Genomic DNA, 20,395 nt, shown 5'->3' on the forward strand with positions numbered 1-20,395 from the left:
ACTTCCTAATGAGTTTCATTATCTTATATTGCGAGACAGACCTCATGGTAACTATAGTGTATTCAAGATCTTTATCTATGTAGCTTGCATGAGTGTATATATAAATTAAATACCATAATTGGCAAAAACAGTAAAATAATATTAAAATAAATATTGTTTTTACGTAAGATTCAATAAAGCTCAAGTCAAAAGTTGACTCGTTGGACACCTACTCTAACAAAAATCACATATTAAAATCCATAGTTGCTAACATTTCAATAACATTGATGAGTAGGTCTTTTGTGAGACGGTTTCACGAATCTTTATCTGTAAGACGGGTCAACCCTACCGATATTCACAATAAAAAGTAATACTCTCAGCATAAAAAGTAATACTTTTTCATGGATGACCCAAATAAGAGATCCGTCTCACAAACTACGATCTGTAAGGCTGTCTCACACAAGTTTTTGCCAACATTGATAGCTTTTTCATGTGAAATCCTATAAGTTTAGAAAAACTGAGGAAATTACTTAACTATAGTGACAAAAATGCGTATTATCCTTTCAAAATGTATTTATTAGACTGAAGAATAATATATAGAATAGTATATCTCGGGGCATGAAAATAAAATAAAAAATGAATCTTAAAATAAAAGTTATATTGGAAGTTGTGAAAATATTTTTTTTAATAATAATTAAAAATAAATACTAATGTTTTTTTATTTAAAGGCCATTTGGAAAACATTTTTTGAAAATGTAAAAGAGATGCCCCATAGTTTGGAAAAAAATCGTTTCCAACAATTAATATAACATTTAATGTTACATTAACAATTGATTATCTTGTATCAAATTCAATATGTTTAAAAAACTACCGCACCGATGAAAACTGAATGTGTGGTAATTAATTGTTAGTGTAACAGGGAATGTTACAGCAATTCAAACATATGATTTTTTCCTCTATAGTTTTGTTTGTGAAATTAATTAAGGGAAAATAGTCCAATTCATCCTCTATGTTTTCCGATTTTAAGTTTTGGTCTTTTAAATAAACAAATTGCATATTGGTCTTATAACTTAGGTTTATTTTTCTTCTAGTCCTACTTCGCCAGAGTTATAACATGGTACCAAAAAATATTGTTATGATACTATAAAATATTTACATGGCACCGGGAATGTGGTACTTGAAAACGTTAACATGTCCGATACCATATCAGCACCTCAATGAAATAGTACCAAAAGCCAAAAAAAAAATAAAAATAAAAATTAACTTACATGATCAAGACTCATTTTGATTGCTTAAAAGGACCAAAATGAAAACACAAGTCACTTACGATAAACTCAACTGGGGTTTCATATATGACAAAAACTTATGTGAGACGGTCTCACGGGTCGTATTTTGTGAGACGTATATTTTATTTGGATCATCCATGAAAAATTATTACTTTTTATGCTAAGAGTATTACTTTTTATAGTGAATATCGGTAGGATTGACCCGTCTCACAGATAAAGATTCGTGAGACCGTCTCACAAGATACCTACTCTTCATATATTTATATATGCTAAAAATATATATGATCTTGGGAATATTAATATAAATATCGATCCCGAAATTTTGGACCAGTCCCACAATACATATATATCTCCCAACCACACATATATAATCAATTAAACACTCACCAACCAAAGCAGCAATTTTATAATTCGAACCAAATATTTTGACAAAAATAGAGGAAATTTTTTAGAAAAAACATCTCCACCCTTCTCCCACTATTCCAATGGTGCTCATGCATCTTCTAAACAATCCATATTTTTAATGCACCATATTCTTTCACCATGAATGGCCCTCCGCCACCCTATGTCATGCTTGAGGGAAGCCGACACGGCAGCAGCAGCGACGTCCAACCTCCTCCGTATCGCCGCAACGTCCCCCGCTACCATTCAAATTACCACAAAAGATCAAGTGGGAAAAGCTGTCTTAGGTGCATTTGCTGCTGCTGTGGTTGCCATTTCCTCTTCATCATCATCCTAGCAGCTCTTTCCTTCTATTTCTACGTGGTCTACGAGCCGAGAATTCCGTCATACACGGTACAGAATCTTGAGGTTAAATCCTTTGATGTCCAGCCAGATTTTAGCCTCAACACTGAGTTTCTTCTCGCAGTGAAAGCTGATAATCCTAACACCAACATTGGGTTTACCTATGGGAAAGAAAGCTCGGTTACGGTCACATATTCGGATGTCGATCTTTGCACTGGAAAGCTGCCTAGCTTCCACCAGGGACACAAAAACACGACGATAATGAAAATCAATTTGAAAGGGAAGAGTGAGTTCGGATCAGGCCTGCAGGAGGCGTTGGCGGATAGTCGAAAAAACGGCAAGATTCCATTGCTTGTGAAGGTAAAAGTACCTATAACTGTGGTGGTGGGAGATTTTCCCCTGAGGGAGTTCAAGGTCTTTGTTAACTGTTCTTTGGTTGTGGACAACTTAGCTCCGGACAAGAAAATCGGAATCTTATCGAGGAATACAACGTTCGATTTCGAGTTTTAAGGTTCCAAGAACAAAAATAAGTACAGATCAAGGGTTTTCTATATTTTTAATACTGATCTATGATTAATATATATATGCACACACAAAACTAACCTTGAGTGGTTCTGTATCGGATTACTTTGTGTTGTTTCTAGGAGGATTGATAGTTGATTTTCTCTTACGAGAGAATCACATTTTTATCAGACATCAAGGGCATGTAGAGATTGTATGATATCTTGATTAAATTCTTTGATTTTCTTTTATGTCTTGCCACGCTGAATTAACGTAGAGGGAACAATTTCTAAATAGATCAATTTTATAATCCTTTTAATTTATATGTTCCTTGGAGCCACCTTCAAGGGCTTTGTTTAAAAATTATTGCATTTAGCCTCTATTTTTACAAAATATAGCCATACAAATTAGGGGAGTCAAAATCAGATACGATATATCCACCAACCCGACACGGTTGAACCTGAAAAAAATTAGGTTTGGGTTTGGGATTTTTAGGTTCGGGTCAGATCGGATTGGACGCGATAGCTGATCCGAAAAAAAATGATCGGGTTGGGTTGGGTATGGGTCAACCCGGGTTGATCGGAGTTGACCCTGATATTTTAATTTTTTTTAAAATAATATAATTAATAAATATTGCCTATATTTTTATATATTGTATGTCTGAAAAAATATTTATTGTATATTTATATCATAAATTTTCATAATTTAATATTTATTTCAAACATTTTTTATTTTTTTAAACAATTGTTTATATAATTTAGTAAATATATTTTATTTTTCTACAATTAGACTTTCAAATTTAAATCATATATATGAAAGAGATTTTGTTATTATTTGTTTAAATTAATTTTTTTTGAATTTTATTTAATTTTCTTTAATAAAATTTAAAAAAAAATTCAAAATCGGGTTGATCGGGTTGATTCGGGTTCGGGTTCGGGTTGGCTCGGGTTTAGGTTGAGTTCAAATTGAGTAATTTTTGAATATTACTATTACTCAATCCGACCCAACCCAGTCGAATTGACACCCTTGATACAAATCCACTGGTTTATTGACTGCCCGTTAAATTTGGTTTGGGCTATGGGGCTACGTTTACCCTTTTTGGGCTTGAAATGAATTAAGACTTACTTGGACATTGAACATAAAATAATAGAGGAACGTAAAACATTAACTGTTCTTAGTTCTTCCGTGATTAACTACAACGGATTTTAAAACAGTAACACTACATGTTTTGAAGTCATGCCAACCTCAAATTGTTTAAAAGTTGTAGGACATTGCAAACGAAATACTCGAGTCTCGAATTCTAAATGTTAGAAACTTACAATTTCAAGAGTTTTAGTCGAGGAAATTTGTATTAAGGCATCAATGGTTCGCAAAAAATTAAAAACTTTAAGAAATTATCGGAATCAGTTAACAACTCGAATATCAAACTTAGGATATATATGTAAGAAAAATTCAATCTCATAAAAGACTATATTGAGTAATTGAATTCGTAGGAACTCATATAATGACAATTGCAAATGCTATGCAAGAGCTGAAAAATAGGAGAGAACATATGTGTGAAGATCCGAAAAATTTGTCATCAGCATTTAATGAAATTAAGGGACATTACTGCTAGTGCACCGCACCGTTCTCTCGTACCCAACACTACAAAAAAAAAGGGAGTAGCCGTCGCTAAAAGGGTTAAGCGACGGTTTGGAGATCCGTAACAAAAAGTCGCGTCGCTATCTATCAGCGACGGTTTCTCAAAAACCGTCGCCCGTAGCGACGGTATTATTGAACCAGACCGTCGCTATTTTAGCGACGGTTAAACAAAACCGTCGCTGCATAAAAACGACGGGTTTCGAAAAAACCGTCGCTATATGAAGCGACGGTTTTTTAAAAACCGTCGCTATATTAAGCAACGGTTTTTAAAAGAACCGTAGCTTAATGAAGCGACGGTTTTCGGTAGATAATAAATTAGAATTAATCAAAATACTACGCCAAATTTCATAGATACAATACACCGAAAAAATTAAAATTAAATATTAAATTTTCAGTAAATAAACGCTTTAAAAACTTAACTTGCGTGAAGATATGCAGATCCACGTAACGCTGGAAGATCACACTGACGAACAAATCTACGAAATTAATACAAAAATATGTTAGTACAAAGTAAAAAAAAACCGATAATGCGAAAAAATCGATAGACTTTCGCTACAAAGTAAAAAAAAACCGAAAAAGCGAAAATCGCTGAAGTAAAAATGTTCGAGAACTTCGGTATATAAAGAATCATAGCGACGGTTATTGAAACAACCGTCGCCATTAGCAACGGTGTTGAGTTAACCGTTGCTAAAAAAACGTCGCCGATCTAGATCGGCGACGATTGTTGTTCAAATGTCGCTTTGAGAAAACCGTCGCTATTAACGACGGACAAGAATAACCGTCGTCACATATGGCGACGGTTTTTTATTATACCATCGTACATATAACCCGTCGCACAAAATAGCGACGGGTTTTGACAAACGGTCGCTAATATAGCGACGGTTAATGTCAAACCGTCGCTACAATAGCGATCGTTTTTTATAAACTGTCGCATACTTTTGTAGGCGACGGTTTAATGAAACATCGTCGCTATTATAGCGACGGTGTATCAAAAACCGTCGCCATATGAGCGACGGTTTTTGAAAAACCGTCGCTAGGTAGCGACGGTTTTTGACCTAGCGACGGTTTTTCAAAAACCGTCGCTATATCAAGATAGCGACGGAATTATCAAAATCCGTCGCTAAAATTACGACGGTTTAGTAAAAACCGTCGCTATACTAGCAACAGTTTGTCAGAAACCGTCTCTATTCTCATTTTTTTTGTAGTGCAAGAAGTAGCGAAAGTGTAATTTTTTTTTTTAAAAAAAAAACATTCTTTGAGCATCATATAATTTAAACCATCTATAGGTTGTTTAGAATAATTTATCTTACCGTATTTAATGTCGGCTCCAACTATTTCGGATATTAAGCTGTAATAGTTTTCTTTTGAAATTCTCTACGAACAGATCCGCTGGATCTTCCTCTTTCCAATCAGGTCCACGATAAAAAATTGTGTCATTTGTATAGATCCCACTAGAGATCTAAATGAAATATGTGTCGAGAGTTGATCGTTGGAATTTCAGAAATCCGACGAGATGGCGGAGGCGCTGCAGCGGTCACCATCTCGCTGGATTTCTTAAATTCCAACAGTGGCGCTGCGGTGGTCGGACGACAGCGTCATGGCGGAGATGTGGTGGAAGGTGGTCGACTTTTGTGAGGGGGAGAGAAAGAAAATTTTGGTGGACAAAAACTTGCGTGTAAAAGTTATAGTATTTCGTATAACCCATGATAAAATATTTATAAATTTTAATTTCTTATCTAATCAGGACTCTTCTTGAATCATGATATTGTATTTTCATTATTCAAAAACTCTCATATATGTATTTCTCACTCTTGAAAATACTATGCATAATTAAATTATTATCAACTTTTGATAATACAATATGAAAACACACATACACACACATATATATTTATTCATAATATAAATTAAATAATTTTATTTAATTACTTAATTAATTAATAATTTATTTATTTATTATAGACTTTTCTAAATTGTTTCATGAGAATTTTGCACTTAATAGTCTCTACTACTAATTTGTTATTTAATTAGAATATTCTAAATTTACTAAATAAATAAGTGTGAACTCATTAGAACCCCGATCAATAATCAGACAGCGCCGATGTATGGAGGATAAAAATCTCATTCATATCAAGAAAGTTGAAAATTTCTAATTAAATAATTTTTCACTAATTCATTTTTCACAGCTGTCAGTGTTGTGAACTGCTTCATTAAAATGGATAGTTCCATTTTTCTCACTTAATTATCAGTTAAGCTAAATTTCATAAGTTCCATTACATGAAATCCACTTATAAACTCTTTTATAAGTAATATGCTTGATCTGCATCAAACTGCAGTTTCCAAATTCAACTTCCTGAATTTGATTACCTCAACGAGAACACAACATCACATACTTGTATAACCTTCAATGGCTCAAGGATACAGCTATAATTAGATTCATAGGTTCATGTGATTCAGAACAATATTTGTTTCTATTCTGGCTTACCATAATTAGAATCATTCTTTTCATCAATCCCTTGAACAAGAATGTCAGAATTCAAGTCTGATTGCACCCATTGAATCATGGTAAGAACTTCTAATAGCATCGTCTTCTGATTCTCTAGGTATCATTGATAGTACTTGAAAAACCCTTAAGGTATGGTAGCGTATAGTACGGTCCCTTTAACTCAGATATCTCGATCGAATATGTAACTAATATATCGAGAGTTGCAAACGAATTCGATAACGATGTGATGTATTTTTGAGTGATAATAGTGACATTTATGTGCAATTGAGGAAACCCCTTTCTAAAATGTACATGTCTTACTCTGCCAGAGATTCCTTGCATTATTAACTCATCAGATCACATAATATATCTTCACATGTGGGTGAGTGATGAATTCCCAACTACAATGCATCGACTCCTACGTATTTCAAAACTATACCGAACCTTACCACATGATGATCTACAGTGGAGTCAGTAAATGGATCAAAGTGCATGATCGTACGTAGAGACTCCACGTTATCCCAGGTGAAAGAATTAATGGTGTATAACCATAACCATGGAATTTTCCACTCGACAAGTGATAGCCCCATAAAAAGTTCGATGGATGGTTCAGTAGATCATCAAATAATCACTCAACTGTGTAAATGTACATCTACATGCCCTTATCAACGAAACATGGTTTTACATCATAGATGTTAATCTCAAGTTTGAGCGACCTTTATCTATATTTTAGGATATTAAATCGACTAGAAACCAATTTAAAACAAAAAGCACACTTCCTAATAAGTTTAATGATCTTACATTGAGAGGCAGACCTCATAGTAATAATTTTATATTCAAGGACTTTATCTATGCAACTTACATGAATATATAAATAAAGTAAATGTCATAATTGGATAAAATCGTAAAATATAATTAACATAAAGATTGTTTTTACATAAGAGTCAATAAAATCTAAGCCAAAAGTTGGCTAACTGGACACCTACTCTAACAATTACTACAGTAATTTGCAGTTATTGTATGTCATATACAAGCCATAAACTCAAAAACAATTACACAAGGAAGAGGCTTTATTCAGCTGAAATATTAATATTTGTAACATCTAAATAAATTAGAATTATGACATTTAATGCGAGTCATAATGAAGACTTTTAAGCTTATCCTTGGAGGTATATAAATAGAGACATCGATTTAGTGAAAAATCACATAAAATTCATTTAAAAAACTTCATAATTTTTTAGATACACCAGCTGCTAAAGGAAGGAGGAAATTCTAGCAACATTTTCGAGCAAGAGTGGTGCCAGAATATCGAGCCAAAGTTCTGTCAAAACGATTTCCAAATTCACACAGAAGTTATAGTTATTTTCAAGCTGAACACAACAAATTAATATCACGTTTTGATCAAGAACAATCAGGTATGTGAGCTTTTATATGTATTTTATAAATGTTATATATATATATATATATATATATAATTTTGCATATTTGTTTTCTACAAGTGGGCTTTTTTTTAACTCGTTTTATTATTTTTAAAATCGACCATCATATATTTTTATTTGATCCTTGAAAATTTGTGGATTTGAACACTGAAGTTTATGAAAAATTGTATAACTATGTTGAACATACTTTATTCATGATTCCAATTATCCCTGATTTTTGTCTCACTCCTTAGATAATTAAAATATAGGACACTGATATCTTTTAACCATTAAATATATAATTTTTTCAGTGCACAAGTTTGATACCTGTTTATTTATGAAAATAAGTATTTATGTATATATGTTATTACTGTTATATTTTCAATTCTGTTGAAAAATGATTTAAAGACTGGGAGGATTCTCCCGCTTACTAAATGATGATCATATCACTCATTCACTCACCCCCTTTCAGATAAGAACGAGGAACTGTTAGAGGACGATGAACAGACCTAGTTTTTGGTATAATGAAGAAGAATAAGAACGATGTCATATTTTAGTTTTGTTTTCTTTTGGATTATGTTTTACATTCCGCTGATCTAAAATATTTTTTTATGAAATGATATGTTTTGAAACTGAAAAGACTATATTTCGTTTTATGAAATAAATAGATTGATTGGAATTATGTACTTGTAATGCTTGTTGAAGGATCGAGTGTGCTAGTGCCTTCGAAGGCATTTCGAACACTATATTCTCCAATGAGCTGCAAAAGCTCGTGTTCTAAGAATACTAACATTGATGAATTAAATTGAGTTTCGTTTAAAACCAAGCGGAAGAAACTCGAAGTAATCCTTCGTGAAGAAGACTGTTATTAGAAAACATTTAACTTATGTAAACTGAATAACTGAGAAAGACTAGATTAGTTTTTGCATTTTTCAGTTCAGTTATGGTGACAACTGAACTGACGGATACTCTAACTGATCAAAACAATTTGAAAACAGCAGTTAATCAGTTAAATACACAAGATATGTTTATGGATGTTCAGAGACTTCAACTGCTCTTACGTCACCCCTTCTACCACCACGAGTAGGATCCACTAGAAGACTTTGATTTATACAACTCTTTGTACAAACCCACTCAACTAGGACTTACACTACTGTCTAAACTGAGCTCCTAGCTACGACTGAAGGCAGCACCTTCCAGCCAACACTTCTTTGACGTCTATGTGTCAATGACTACATACACAAGTTTAACGTCTATGTGCGAGATGGTATTTGGGTGGTTGAGAGTGTTTGTGTGTGAGAACTAAACAAGGATGTTCTCACACACTGAGGGATATAGGCTTCTATACTAAGCTGATAACACGTTGAAGTGCTCTTCTGGGCTGATTGCTTCTGAAAGCTGATTTGCAATGTGTGTGCCCTTTTTTTCTCTCTTATTTTCGTTGTTGTTCTGTTGTTATTGAGTCTTCACTGATCTTCTCTTTATATAGGCGGGAAAAACTGATCGTACAGTGAGACTCATTTATTGTATCCGTTGCATCTTGAATTCGTTTCTTGGATTTTGTGTCTCAATTTTTCGACTGCCATTCTGAAATTTTTTTGTCTTTAATGCTCTGATGCAACGTCCATTACTGTCCTTTGACTGGACAAAGGCTTTGTACCTTCACGCACAGCTGGAATCCACTGAAAGAGTTTGTCTTCATCTACAACTGAAAGATTCTGACTGATGCTTTGGACTGGTCAGTTGAACTGATCTTCAGTTGGGCTGGTGAAATCAGTTGACTCGTCAGTTGAACTGATTTCACTCTCATTCAGTTGGATTGATCAGCTGGGTTTCTTCATCAGTTGAACACTCCTTCGGCTGGCCAGGCCTCTGAGGTTCTCCTGTTGAACCACATATCAACTGAACAATCAGCTGGACTTCTCAATTGACGTAACAGTTAGACTGATTCAGTTTGTGCGATCAGTTAGGTCTTCAGTTTGCGATGTAAACAGCTCGTGACTGATCCTAGCTTCTGCACACTAAGGTAGATTATTAGTAACATAAATTAACAAGTTTTGTTAACATCAAAATTAAGATTGCGAACTTGAAAAGTTCCAACACTTGTTGTTTTACGATTGTGTGATTGTTAAACAAGGCTGGTGTCACACGTCTCATTCTCGAGGTATGACATTTAAGTGGTATAAGAGTCGTCAGATTCATAATCAGGTTGGGAAGAAAATTGGCAAAGGGAATTGCGCACCCGCGCCCTGATGTAGCATAACCGCACTACCGCTGTGTGTTAAACGGTAGACCCACGCCATGATGTGGAACACCCACGCTGCCCTTGGGCCGTGTTAATGATGTTGGACAGAAGAAAAGCTCCTCCACAGAAGAAGTTCCTAGCGCCCCTCGTGCTATACTAAGGCACACCCGCACACCAAAAAAAAATTGTTCATGATGGGCAGAATGCCTAGCACCCCTGCGCTGTCTCAAGGCGCCACCACTCACAAAATTCTACCATTCTTGGAAATTTTTTTATAGCTCATAACTTTGTGTAGGAAACTCAGAATTCGATTTCGTAAAATGTTTCAGAAACCTTATGACATGGGATTTGCATTAATATCAAAATCTCCAAACTTTTCATATTTGGAAAATTTCTTGAAAAATCCCATCAACCCTTTTGTTGCAGTACTTGTCAATTTTTTTTATGGAATTTTACAGAAACAATTAGTATTGACATATATCATTGGGGATATACATATTAAAGATAAGTTAACTCAAGATTCCGACATAAAATGAAAGATTTGAATCGAGGACAATAAATTATTTATGAAAAATTGTTAGGTAAAATTTTGAGATAAGAATTATATAATATGTTTTTGGGTATTCGAATGTTGAAGCTGATTTTTGTGTCAATATTTAACCGTGTGAATATTAAATTTGGGTTCTTATGAATGCTAAACACTAACTTTAAATATGTAGGATCTTGAAATATCTTGTTTAAAATAAATGTTAGAGACAATATCTTCAGGTTAAAACAGTTCAATTATATTTTTTGGATAACAAGTAGGCTATTACTTTTCGTAAATAAAAAAAATTTATGAGATATTATTGGGTATTGAAGAAAGTGTAACATAATAAGTTTTAACTCTCTTACATTACTAAGAATGATTCAAGGTTAAAAGACATTCAATGAAACTCGTTTGTCTTAGAGCGCTCTAGGCTCATGGTATTGACGAAAGCAAGAGTTAATAAAAGAATAATTATTTTAGGATTAGTTTCTTTCGTACAAGATAAAATAGAATTTTATCTTATAACGACTAAGTTATTATTATTTTTATTTTAGTCAATAGGATATAAATTGATATTTATTTAAGTTCCATGATTATGTATAGGTTTTAATTTTTGAGATAATAATCGTGATATTTTCAAAATAAAATAAAATCAGTATCAATACACTTATATTCAATTTCGACTTGATTCAACTTACAATGGTGGCGTTTGAGGTTATCCTTGAGATTAATTGGTTAGCCAAAACCAAGCTGTCATAGATTGTCATGGAAATATAGCGACCCTCGAGTCTCAAAGTCTAGAAGTATTCCATGGAAAGACCAAGGAGCACAAGGATCTCCTTTCCACTTCCCAGACATGGAAAGTTGTGAAAAGCGGCTAATATGTTTACCTTGCAATAATAAGTGAGGTTAAGGAAGGATCTGAGCCCAAACTAGACAAGAAACAGTTCGGCCAAGTGCATCACCATAAGGAGCACATGTCTTATTCATCTATAAGAAAGATGGAAACATAAAATTGTATATAGTCTATAGAGAATTGAATAGGATTACACTCAAGAGCAAGTACCCCTCCCGATAATCGATGACCTCTTTGAACAACATAAAGGAGCTAAGGTATTTCAAAGCTCGATTTGCGGTCAAGAAATCATTAACTAAAAGTTAAAGTAGAATATATTCCTAAGACTGCCTTCAGAACAAGATATAGACATTATGAATGCATAGTGAAGCCATTTAGGTTAACGGCCTCCCCCACAGATTTCATGGATCTTATGAATCGGGTATTCAAGTCATTCTTTGAAAAAAAAAATTGTACTATTTATGGAAGACGTTCTTTTCTACTCTCCAAGCAATGGAGACCACGAAGAGCACCTCTGGATGAATCTCCAGATATTAAGGGAGAAATAACTTTATGTCAGGTTCAAAAAATGTGAATTTTTTTGGGCTAGATAATGTGACATTATTGGGCCATATAATATCTGCTAAAGTTTTATCGGTTGTTCTGAACATTAGATACCACCCAAAGAAAGCCAAAAAGTTAGACGATGTCCTAAGTCGCAAGAACATGAGGAAGATAACCCTCACATCATTAATTGTTGAATCATGTTTATGCGAAAGGGTGAAGATAATTCAGGATCAAGATTCAGATTTGACAAAACTCAAAGCTCAAGTTAGGTGAGGAAAGGCTCTTGTGTAACGCCCCGAAAATTCGAAAGTCCACGCGAACCACATGCATGCAATTATTAAATTCTCATGTATTTTGATTAAATGTTTTAATTGCATGAATTAATTATGTTGTGCATATTTACATGTTTAAAATATATTTTTTTACATGGTTGCATTAAAATATATTTTTAAAGGTTATTCGAATTGAGATCGAGGAACGGAGACCGATGGCTGAAAAAATGGAAAATGTTTTTATTAAATAATCGTTTTTAATTATTTAAATTAAGGGTGATGCTTTTTCATATTTTTGAAAATAAGGTGTTTTTAGGTGATTTTATACGTCGGGATGTAAATTTTATCGGTATTGGTTTTTCTACAAAAATACGAACGTTTTGGCAACTCGACTAATAAATTCACAAATTTATTTAAACAAAACTATTATAATATTTTAATTATTTCCTAATCAAGCACTAGTGGGCCTAATTTGGGGGCTTAATGGGCTTAAGCTTAATTAAGAAATTAATTAGTATAAAATATGTTAAATCACACCAAACGCCTACACAACCTCACGCCTCAAAAATCAGAATTTCTCTCCCAAATTTTCCTCCAAATACACGGCTAACACACGTACAATATTTTGGAAGAAAAGTCGAAACTTTCAAGGGAGTTTCAAGCCAAGGTTTTTGCCCCGTTCTTCGCAATCGTCAACGTAAAATCGTGCGTTTTAAACGTAAAGGCACGCCATATTCTTCTTTTACTCATCATCACACCATATTATATATTTATATTTGAAATTGCATGAAAAACAAGAACACCTTGACATATTTTCGTACATGCATCTAGGGTGATTTTTACAGCATGGGTTTTGATCCAAAAATCATGAAAAACATGTATCTAAGGGGCTGCCATGATTAGGGTATGTATTAAGGGTTGTTTTATACAATTTTAAGGGCCTAAACATGCACAATAAGCTGCACAAAAAAAAAATAACAGAAGCTAGAAATCCATTCACGTATATGTGTGTCTTGAGGGCTCGGTTGATGGGTGCTTGTGGCTTGGCTTGGCTGGGGTTGGACCAGGCTGGGCTAGGGTCATGTGTGAGTCAGGGGAAGAGTCCTAGCCATGCTAGGACTCGAAAACCAGGGGCTGGGAGTAGTCCTTGCCAAACCCGATAGAGAGGATCAAGGCGTGCGCAGGTGATCAGCTTGTGCAGGGAGGAGGTTGCTCGGCCAAGGGCTCTGGGCTGGGCTAAGCTAGATCCTTTAGGGTCTAGAAAAGGTGGTCCAGGGTTGGGACAGGGGCTGGTATGGTTTGGTTCAGCTAGGGCCGAGCAAGAACATGGAACCGTGAGGAGAAGCCATGCGCGCAGGTTTTTGTGCAGAGTTCAGTGGTTTTCTGCTCACGTCCAGGGGCTTGGGCTGGTCTGGGCTGGGTCTGGGCATGGTATAGGGAGGGTTAGGTTCATGAGGGGTCGAGCGGTTAGCAGCTGGTAGTGTCCTAGAGGGAGAAGGAGTCCTATTGTCCAAGGGAAGGCTCACCCACACACACACACAGATTTTGGGGTCAAGTTCCAGCAAGTTTTTGAGTGGGCCGAGGCTGGATTTTCGGGCTAGGCTTGTTCCGTAGGGTCCCTAGGTGGGTTGGCTTTGGTTTGGCTCAAGGTGGATCAACCATGGCTCGAGTAAATTGGGAGATGGCTCGGGTGGTTCGTAAATGTGTCAATTTCGAGATTTTAAGAACTAAAATTGAATCCATGGGTCCATGGGTGTGGCTCATGACTTGGAAGGGTAGAATGAATAATAAAAATGCTATGATTAAAATTTGGGTTCAAAATAACGAGTTTTGGATTTATCTGGGATTTAATCGCAGCACGAAATGTTAATTAACGAGTTAATTGAAACGCCTAGTTCTAAGCTTTATAAAATTATGAAAAATTATATTTAAACTCAAATAATTATTAAAAGTCTAATTTTTTAATTTGAAATTTTTATATTAAGGTTTGGTTTAATTCGGGATTAAAACGCAGTAATACGTCTTATTTAAAGATTAATTTAAAAGTCATTGATTTAAGCCAAATAAAAATATGGAAACATTCATGTGGGCTTAAATAATTATTTGGAACATTTTAGTGTCAATGAAATTTATTTAAAGTCAAAAACGTGAAATTTTACGTCTAGGGATAAAACGGTCTTTTCACACCTAAAAATTAGTAAACGTCATAGCAGTGTCCTGAATGCTATTTTATATGCTAATATGATTATTTTCAATGATTATGGATGTTTATGAATTTTTATATGTTAATATGTAAATTTTAAATATTTACGGAATTTTTATGTTTATGGATTTTTATGATTTAACATTGGCATTTAAAATATATGTTGCATGCTTGGTTTAAAAGAAAAACGATATTATATGCATGTTTTTATTAAGTGATGGAAATACAAAATGTTGAAGGACGTGAAGGGATTGTGACTAAATATGTTGGAGATATCATAAGGGTGATGGTCCCAGTAGGAGCCCGACGATCGTGTTTCCTTGGATACGGATACAAATACGAATACGTTAATATGTTAATATGTTGGCCAATGCCCAGTTGACCGGTGAGAGTGTTGCTGGTGTCTCCGCCGCCCAGTACTGTGATTTTCGCTAGATGGATCCATCGCCCAATACGATTAAGAATACGAGTCACAATCACGATTTGATTTCAACAAACACGAATATGAATATGAACATGAATATGAATATGAATATGAATATGAATATGAATATATTAATATGAATATGAATATGTTTACGATGATAAGAAAATTTTTATGAATATGTTTATGTTGATATGAAAATGTTTACGAAAATGTTTATGTTTAAAGTGATGCATCATTATGAAAATGTTTTTATTTAAAGTTTATGCATCATGAAAATGTTTTATTTAAAGATTATGCATCATGAAAATATTTACGAAAATGTTATTGTTTAAAGTTTATGCATCTTCATGAAAACGATATTTTAAGTACAAGTATTTTTCACTGTTTTATGTGATCTGTATATGTAGTACTTGTTATCAAGATAATGGTGTGTTGAGTCTTTAGACTCACTAGGTGTGATTGATGAAGGTGATATTGATTATGAATATGTTTATGGAGGTCTTTATGGTTGACTCTGCTGGACTGAAGGTGCACATAACCCGAGGACCGACGCTAGTTTTCCGCACTAGTTATGATTTATGATTTTAAGTGATGTTAAAGATATTTTTACGACGATTTATTTATGAGTGGTTTTTGAGATGTTATAGTATGGGCTATACTTTTAAAATAATATTTTTAGGTTTGGTAAAACGTTTAACGATTTTATGATTCAAACGGTTTCCTTTGATTTTCAAATGTTAGTTAGTGGTTTTATTTTAAAAGAAAAATGGTGCAAAATATTTTATAATGTATTTCGGCAGAGTATCAAGAGGGGAAAAAAATTCTAGTACTTTTTAAGAAAATGAATAAGCAGACGTTTCATCTTGAATTCAGGAATGATCATAGCGGCATCATCCTTTGGATGCAAGATAGATTGTGCATGTTAGACATTGAAAGCTTACGACGAGAAGTCGTGGCAGAAACACACATATCAAAATTTGCAGATCATTCTGAAAATACCAAGATGTAAAAAGTCTTCAAAAAAATTTCAGGTGGAAAATGAAGAGAGACACTGCAAAGTTTGTCACTAGATGTCAAGTGTGCTAGCAAGTAAAAGTTGAGCATTAAAGAGCTATATGACTACTTCAATATTTAGAAATCTCGGAATGGAAATGGAAGAAAATTTCTATAGATTTTGTAATAGGTTTATAGAAGTCACATAAGGGTAATGACTGTGGTTAATCATTATAAATGTCAATGTACAATGTACCAACCACACTGAAAGAAAAGCTACTTGGAAATTAGAAGAAAAAATGCGGAACTATGCTTTTACCTCTTCGAAAGACAATCCCCCTCAAGTTTCGAGGAAGAAACTTCCAATAAAGAGGGAGTGATGTGAAGAACCGAAAATTTGTTATCAACATGCAAGAAAATTAAGGGTCATTACTAGAGCAATTAGCATCCATTATATGTTATTTATATGCCATAAAATCAAAATTAAAGGGGGAAAAAAAGAGGCTTCATTCAACTAATATTAAGACTTGTAACATTTAAATAAAATAGAATTATGACATTTAAAGAGGGTCAAAATGAGGACTTTTGATCTTACCTTTGGAGGCCAATAAATAGAGGCATTAGTTTAGTGAAAAGCCACACCAAATTCACTCCAAAAACTTCAGAATTTTTTAGATACAATAGCTGTCAAAGGAGGGACGAAATTCTGAAATACTTTCAAGCAAGAGTGCTACCAGGAGGCAATGTTCTGTCAAAACACCGTCCAGATTCACACAGAAGTCATAGTTATTTTCAAGACAAGCATATATGTGTGTGTGTGTAAAGTTTTGTCCACTTGTTTTCTATAAGTTGAATTTCTTTTTTAACTCGTAATATATATTATAAAAACCGACCAGCATATATTTTATATGATCCTTGAAAATCTGTGTTAAAAAATTTTAAATTTTAGTGATTTAGCAAGGCTGCTGATCCAATGGATAATTACAGAGCCTAACTTAACTGAATTAAAGAAGAAAACTGAATATCCACGAGCAAAAGTTTTCTAAGAGTCCAACTGACTACCAAGCCAAACTGATAGTGTAAGAGAGATACTGATAGACAAATTGATCTAAGGACACTTGATTGAGCCAAACTGGTAGTTTATTTTAGATGATCAGTCAGCCCAAATCCAAACATTCCCTGAAAAATATCAGCATACTTAGTGATTAAGAACCAGAGCCAACTGAAATATAGTACAAAGTTTTTCGTACCAACAATCACTGATTCCCAAAAGAATTTCATAATTCATCCGCACTACCAGAATATGTGAGAAAGGATGATGACATGACAACAACGACATCTGTATTTGGAAAGAGATATATGATTTAAAAAGATGATCATTGCATATTAAGTCTATAAATAGATCAATTTGACAAATTATTATAAACTCTCTAACTCTATGAAATTTTGAATTATATGATCTCTTTGAAAAATCTTTTTGCGTGTCAAACCGATAAAAGCAAGAACACGTCGATAGGTTATTATCTCATCAATCAAGGATCAAATTGTGCCTAGAATCCTTTTGTGAAATCTTTGTAATTGATACTAAGACGTCTTACTGCTCATTTTGGTTAAGATTGAAGTTTACTGATAGTTTTAGTTAGGCAATGTTTAAGTCCTACTGAAGTAGGTTTTTTTCAAATTCCTATAATTAATAAAGTTTTTTATTGCAATTTTTCTGTGAGAAATAATGAGTGTCATAGGACTATTGAAGTCTCTGAACATCCAGAAACAAACTTGTGTCAATTTACTTTTCAGTTTACCTATCTTTACCTTTCATTTGATTGCCCAACTAATTTTTGCTAAGCTATTTTTGTTCAAATAGTTTAATTCCGCATAGTTTTCACTATTGACTTGTTGAGAACCCGACTACCAAGAACTTCATTTCAATGTTGCGAAAACAACCAAAATATTTGTAAATTTTTGAGCAAAATTATTCACCCCCTATAAATTTATCTCTGATCCTAACTAGTGATAACAGAGCTAGTTAATTCTTGTCTCTTAACATTATTAAATCAAATGGCCTCATTTAGAAAAAAAAAAACCAGATGTTCTCCAAGGAAGATTTTGATGATTGAAAGATTAAAATTAATGCTCACTTAGATGTTCAAAATGATGCCATGTGGTTTGTCATCACAGATGGTCCAATGAAGATTTTCAAAGAAAATACTGTCATTACCGTCAGTGATGTTGCTCTGCAAATGATAGAAAATTCAAGAATGAAATGGACTAGTGAAGGCAAGGAGAAAGCCAATTTAGACAATGTGGCTAACGTGATACAATTCTTCAAACACGAAAAGCAAACGCGTTTTAAAACAGAGTCATGCCCTCGATTCAATTAAATAAAGAACGTTGTGTTGTCGCAATATTTATTTAAATTAGCAATGGCTTGTGATATTCACCACTAAGCTACGAAAAACTTAGCAACAAATATTAACAAAGATAAAACAACTGATATTAAACGAACCTTCAAAGAACTCGTCTTTGACAATCCGAGTGAAGAACAATCAACAAACTCCACAAAGATTAAATATTTGTTAAGTTTTATTTTTGGTGGTACAAAGCAAAGCTTTGAAAATATTGAGAGAAAGCTCAAAGAATATATTCATTCTTCAATAATTATGTTTCTAAAAGTTACAACTTTTGTTTATATAAAAAAATACATTAAAATTCATAATCTAAAGTTTCTATGTTTAATTATGCACTGCGGCGCGCTAGGGTGGGGATTTCTTGCCATTAGAGCGCGCTGGTCTCGCAAATTCTATGCAGGAGCTGGGGTAGATTATTTCAGCCATTTGGCCACGCATGCGCGCCGAGGAAGGCCTTATTCCTGGCACACACTGCCATTATTCTTGGCACGCCGGGGCGCGTCCTTGCTGTCTTCCAGGGTCATTTTGCACTCAAATGATTTGTTGCTCTATATGTCTTCATGGAATGCTCAAATGCTTTGTTTTCGGTATGTCTTCATGGAATGCTTCATTGAACTTCAATCGTTCGAATGAGTTGATTCTTCATCTTTAATCATCATCAAGCTTGTACGATCAAGACAACAAACCTGTCTAAATCTCCTCTCAAGATTTAGCACGTCATGCCCGATCAGATTCGTATCATAAGAACATTATGTACAAGACACTGGATAAAAAATACCTTCATGCAAATTAAAATGTGTCCTACTGTCAATGGCTTATGGGATAAACTTATACAATTATGTGAAGGAAATGATCAAACAAACTAGAACAAGTTATCTGTTGCAATACAGAAATTCGACATCATCAAGATGAAGGTAGGGGAGTGTATGTCGGACTTTGATGAGAGAGTTAACAATATGATAATCGAGCTGGAAGCTCTTGATAAAGAATATGGAAACCGAGAATTAACATTAAAACACAAGATGATCACATCACTACACTCAATGACATGGTAGTAAAGTACAAGAGACTTTGTTATCATTCGAGGAAGTGAAGGCAAAGCAAGCCTAACTAACAATGATATTGAACCTAACTGGGAACAGTCAGGTGAAGTGTTAAGTATTAAGGTAGAAATTTCAAAGCTGAAAACTGAGAATTAAAGAGTAATGAATGAGAATCAGCAGCTTATTTCTGAGAATAATAAATTATAATTTGGAACAAGTCATCGACGAGTCTTGAGAAAATGCAGGAGCTGCAGAAGCACTCTGGAGAAAAAATTGGTCTCGCTTTCAACAGTAATGATAGCAACCCCATTAACATTAGTACTTAATCGAAACTGAACATCTAGAAAAAAAATTCACTTTGTGAATTCCAGTACAATATATGAACATCAAAAGCCTACTGATCAAGTTGAGAAACATGTAGAACTGATTCATAAAGGCAAAAAGTTTGATATTGAGTATACACCAGAGAGTTCGTCTTTCAAGCCCAACTAGTCTAGTCACATATTCAATCAGACAAGACACAACTCAGTGAAGGCTAAGCCAGATACTACAATTCAAGACACAACACACAAAGAGCATCACACACATACCAAGCATTGCATACACATAATTTGCACAACGCTTGTTGAACAAACAGTGAAGGACCAAAGATCACCTTCGGTGACAATGCTAAGGGTAAGATTACTCATTAAAACATAATAAATCATTATGTATTATTTGTTGAAAATATGTGTTATAATTTGTGAAACTTCTACTACTTGTTTTCCTTTATTATATACTCGAAAAATATTTTTTTCTTTAAAACTATATCTATATATA

General features: G+C 34.0%; 1 protein-coding gene across 1 annotated transcript; it reads left to right on the forward strand.

Moving 5' to 3' along the window:
• Positions 1-1,714: 1,714 nt before the first annotated feature.
• LOC140985305 (NDR1/HIN1-like protein 6) lies at positions 1,715-2,751 on the forward strand. Its single transcript, XM_073453121.1, has one exon. It carries the CDS (start codon positions 1,809-1,811, stop codon positions 2,517-2,519), a length of 711 nt encoding a protein of 236 aa, XP_073309222.1. The 5' UTR covers positions 1,715-1,808; the 3' UTR covers positions 2,520-2,751.
• Positions 2,752-20,395: the final 17,644 nt, after the last annotated feature.

Source organism: Primulina huaijiensis, chromosome 9, assembly GCF_012295235.1.
Source record: "Primulina huaijiensis isolate GDHJ02 chromosome 9, ASM1229523v2, whole genome shotgun sequence".
Lineage (NCBI taxonomy): Eukaryota > Viridiplantae > Streptophyta > Magnoliopsida > Lamiales > Gesneriaceae > Primulina > Primulina huaijiensis.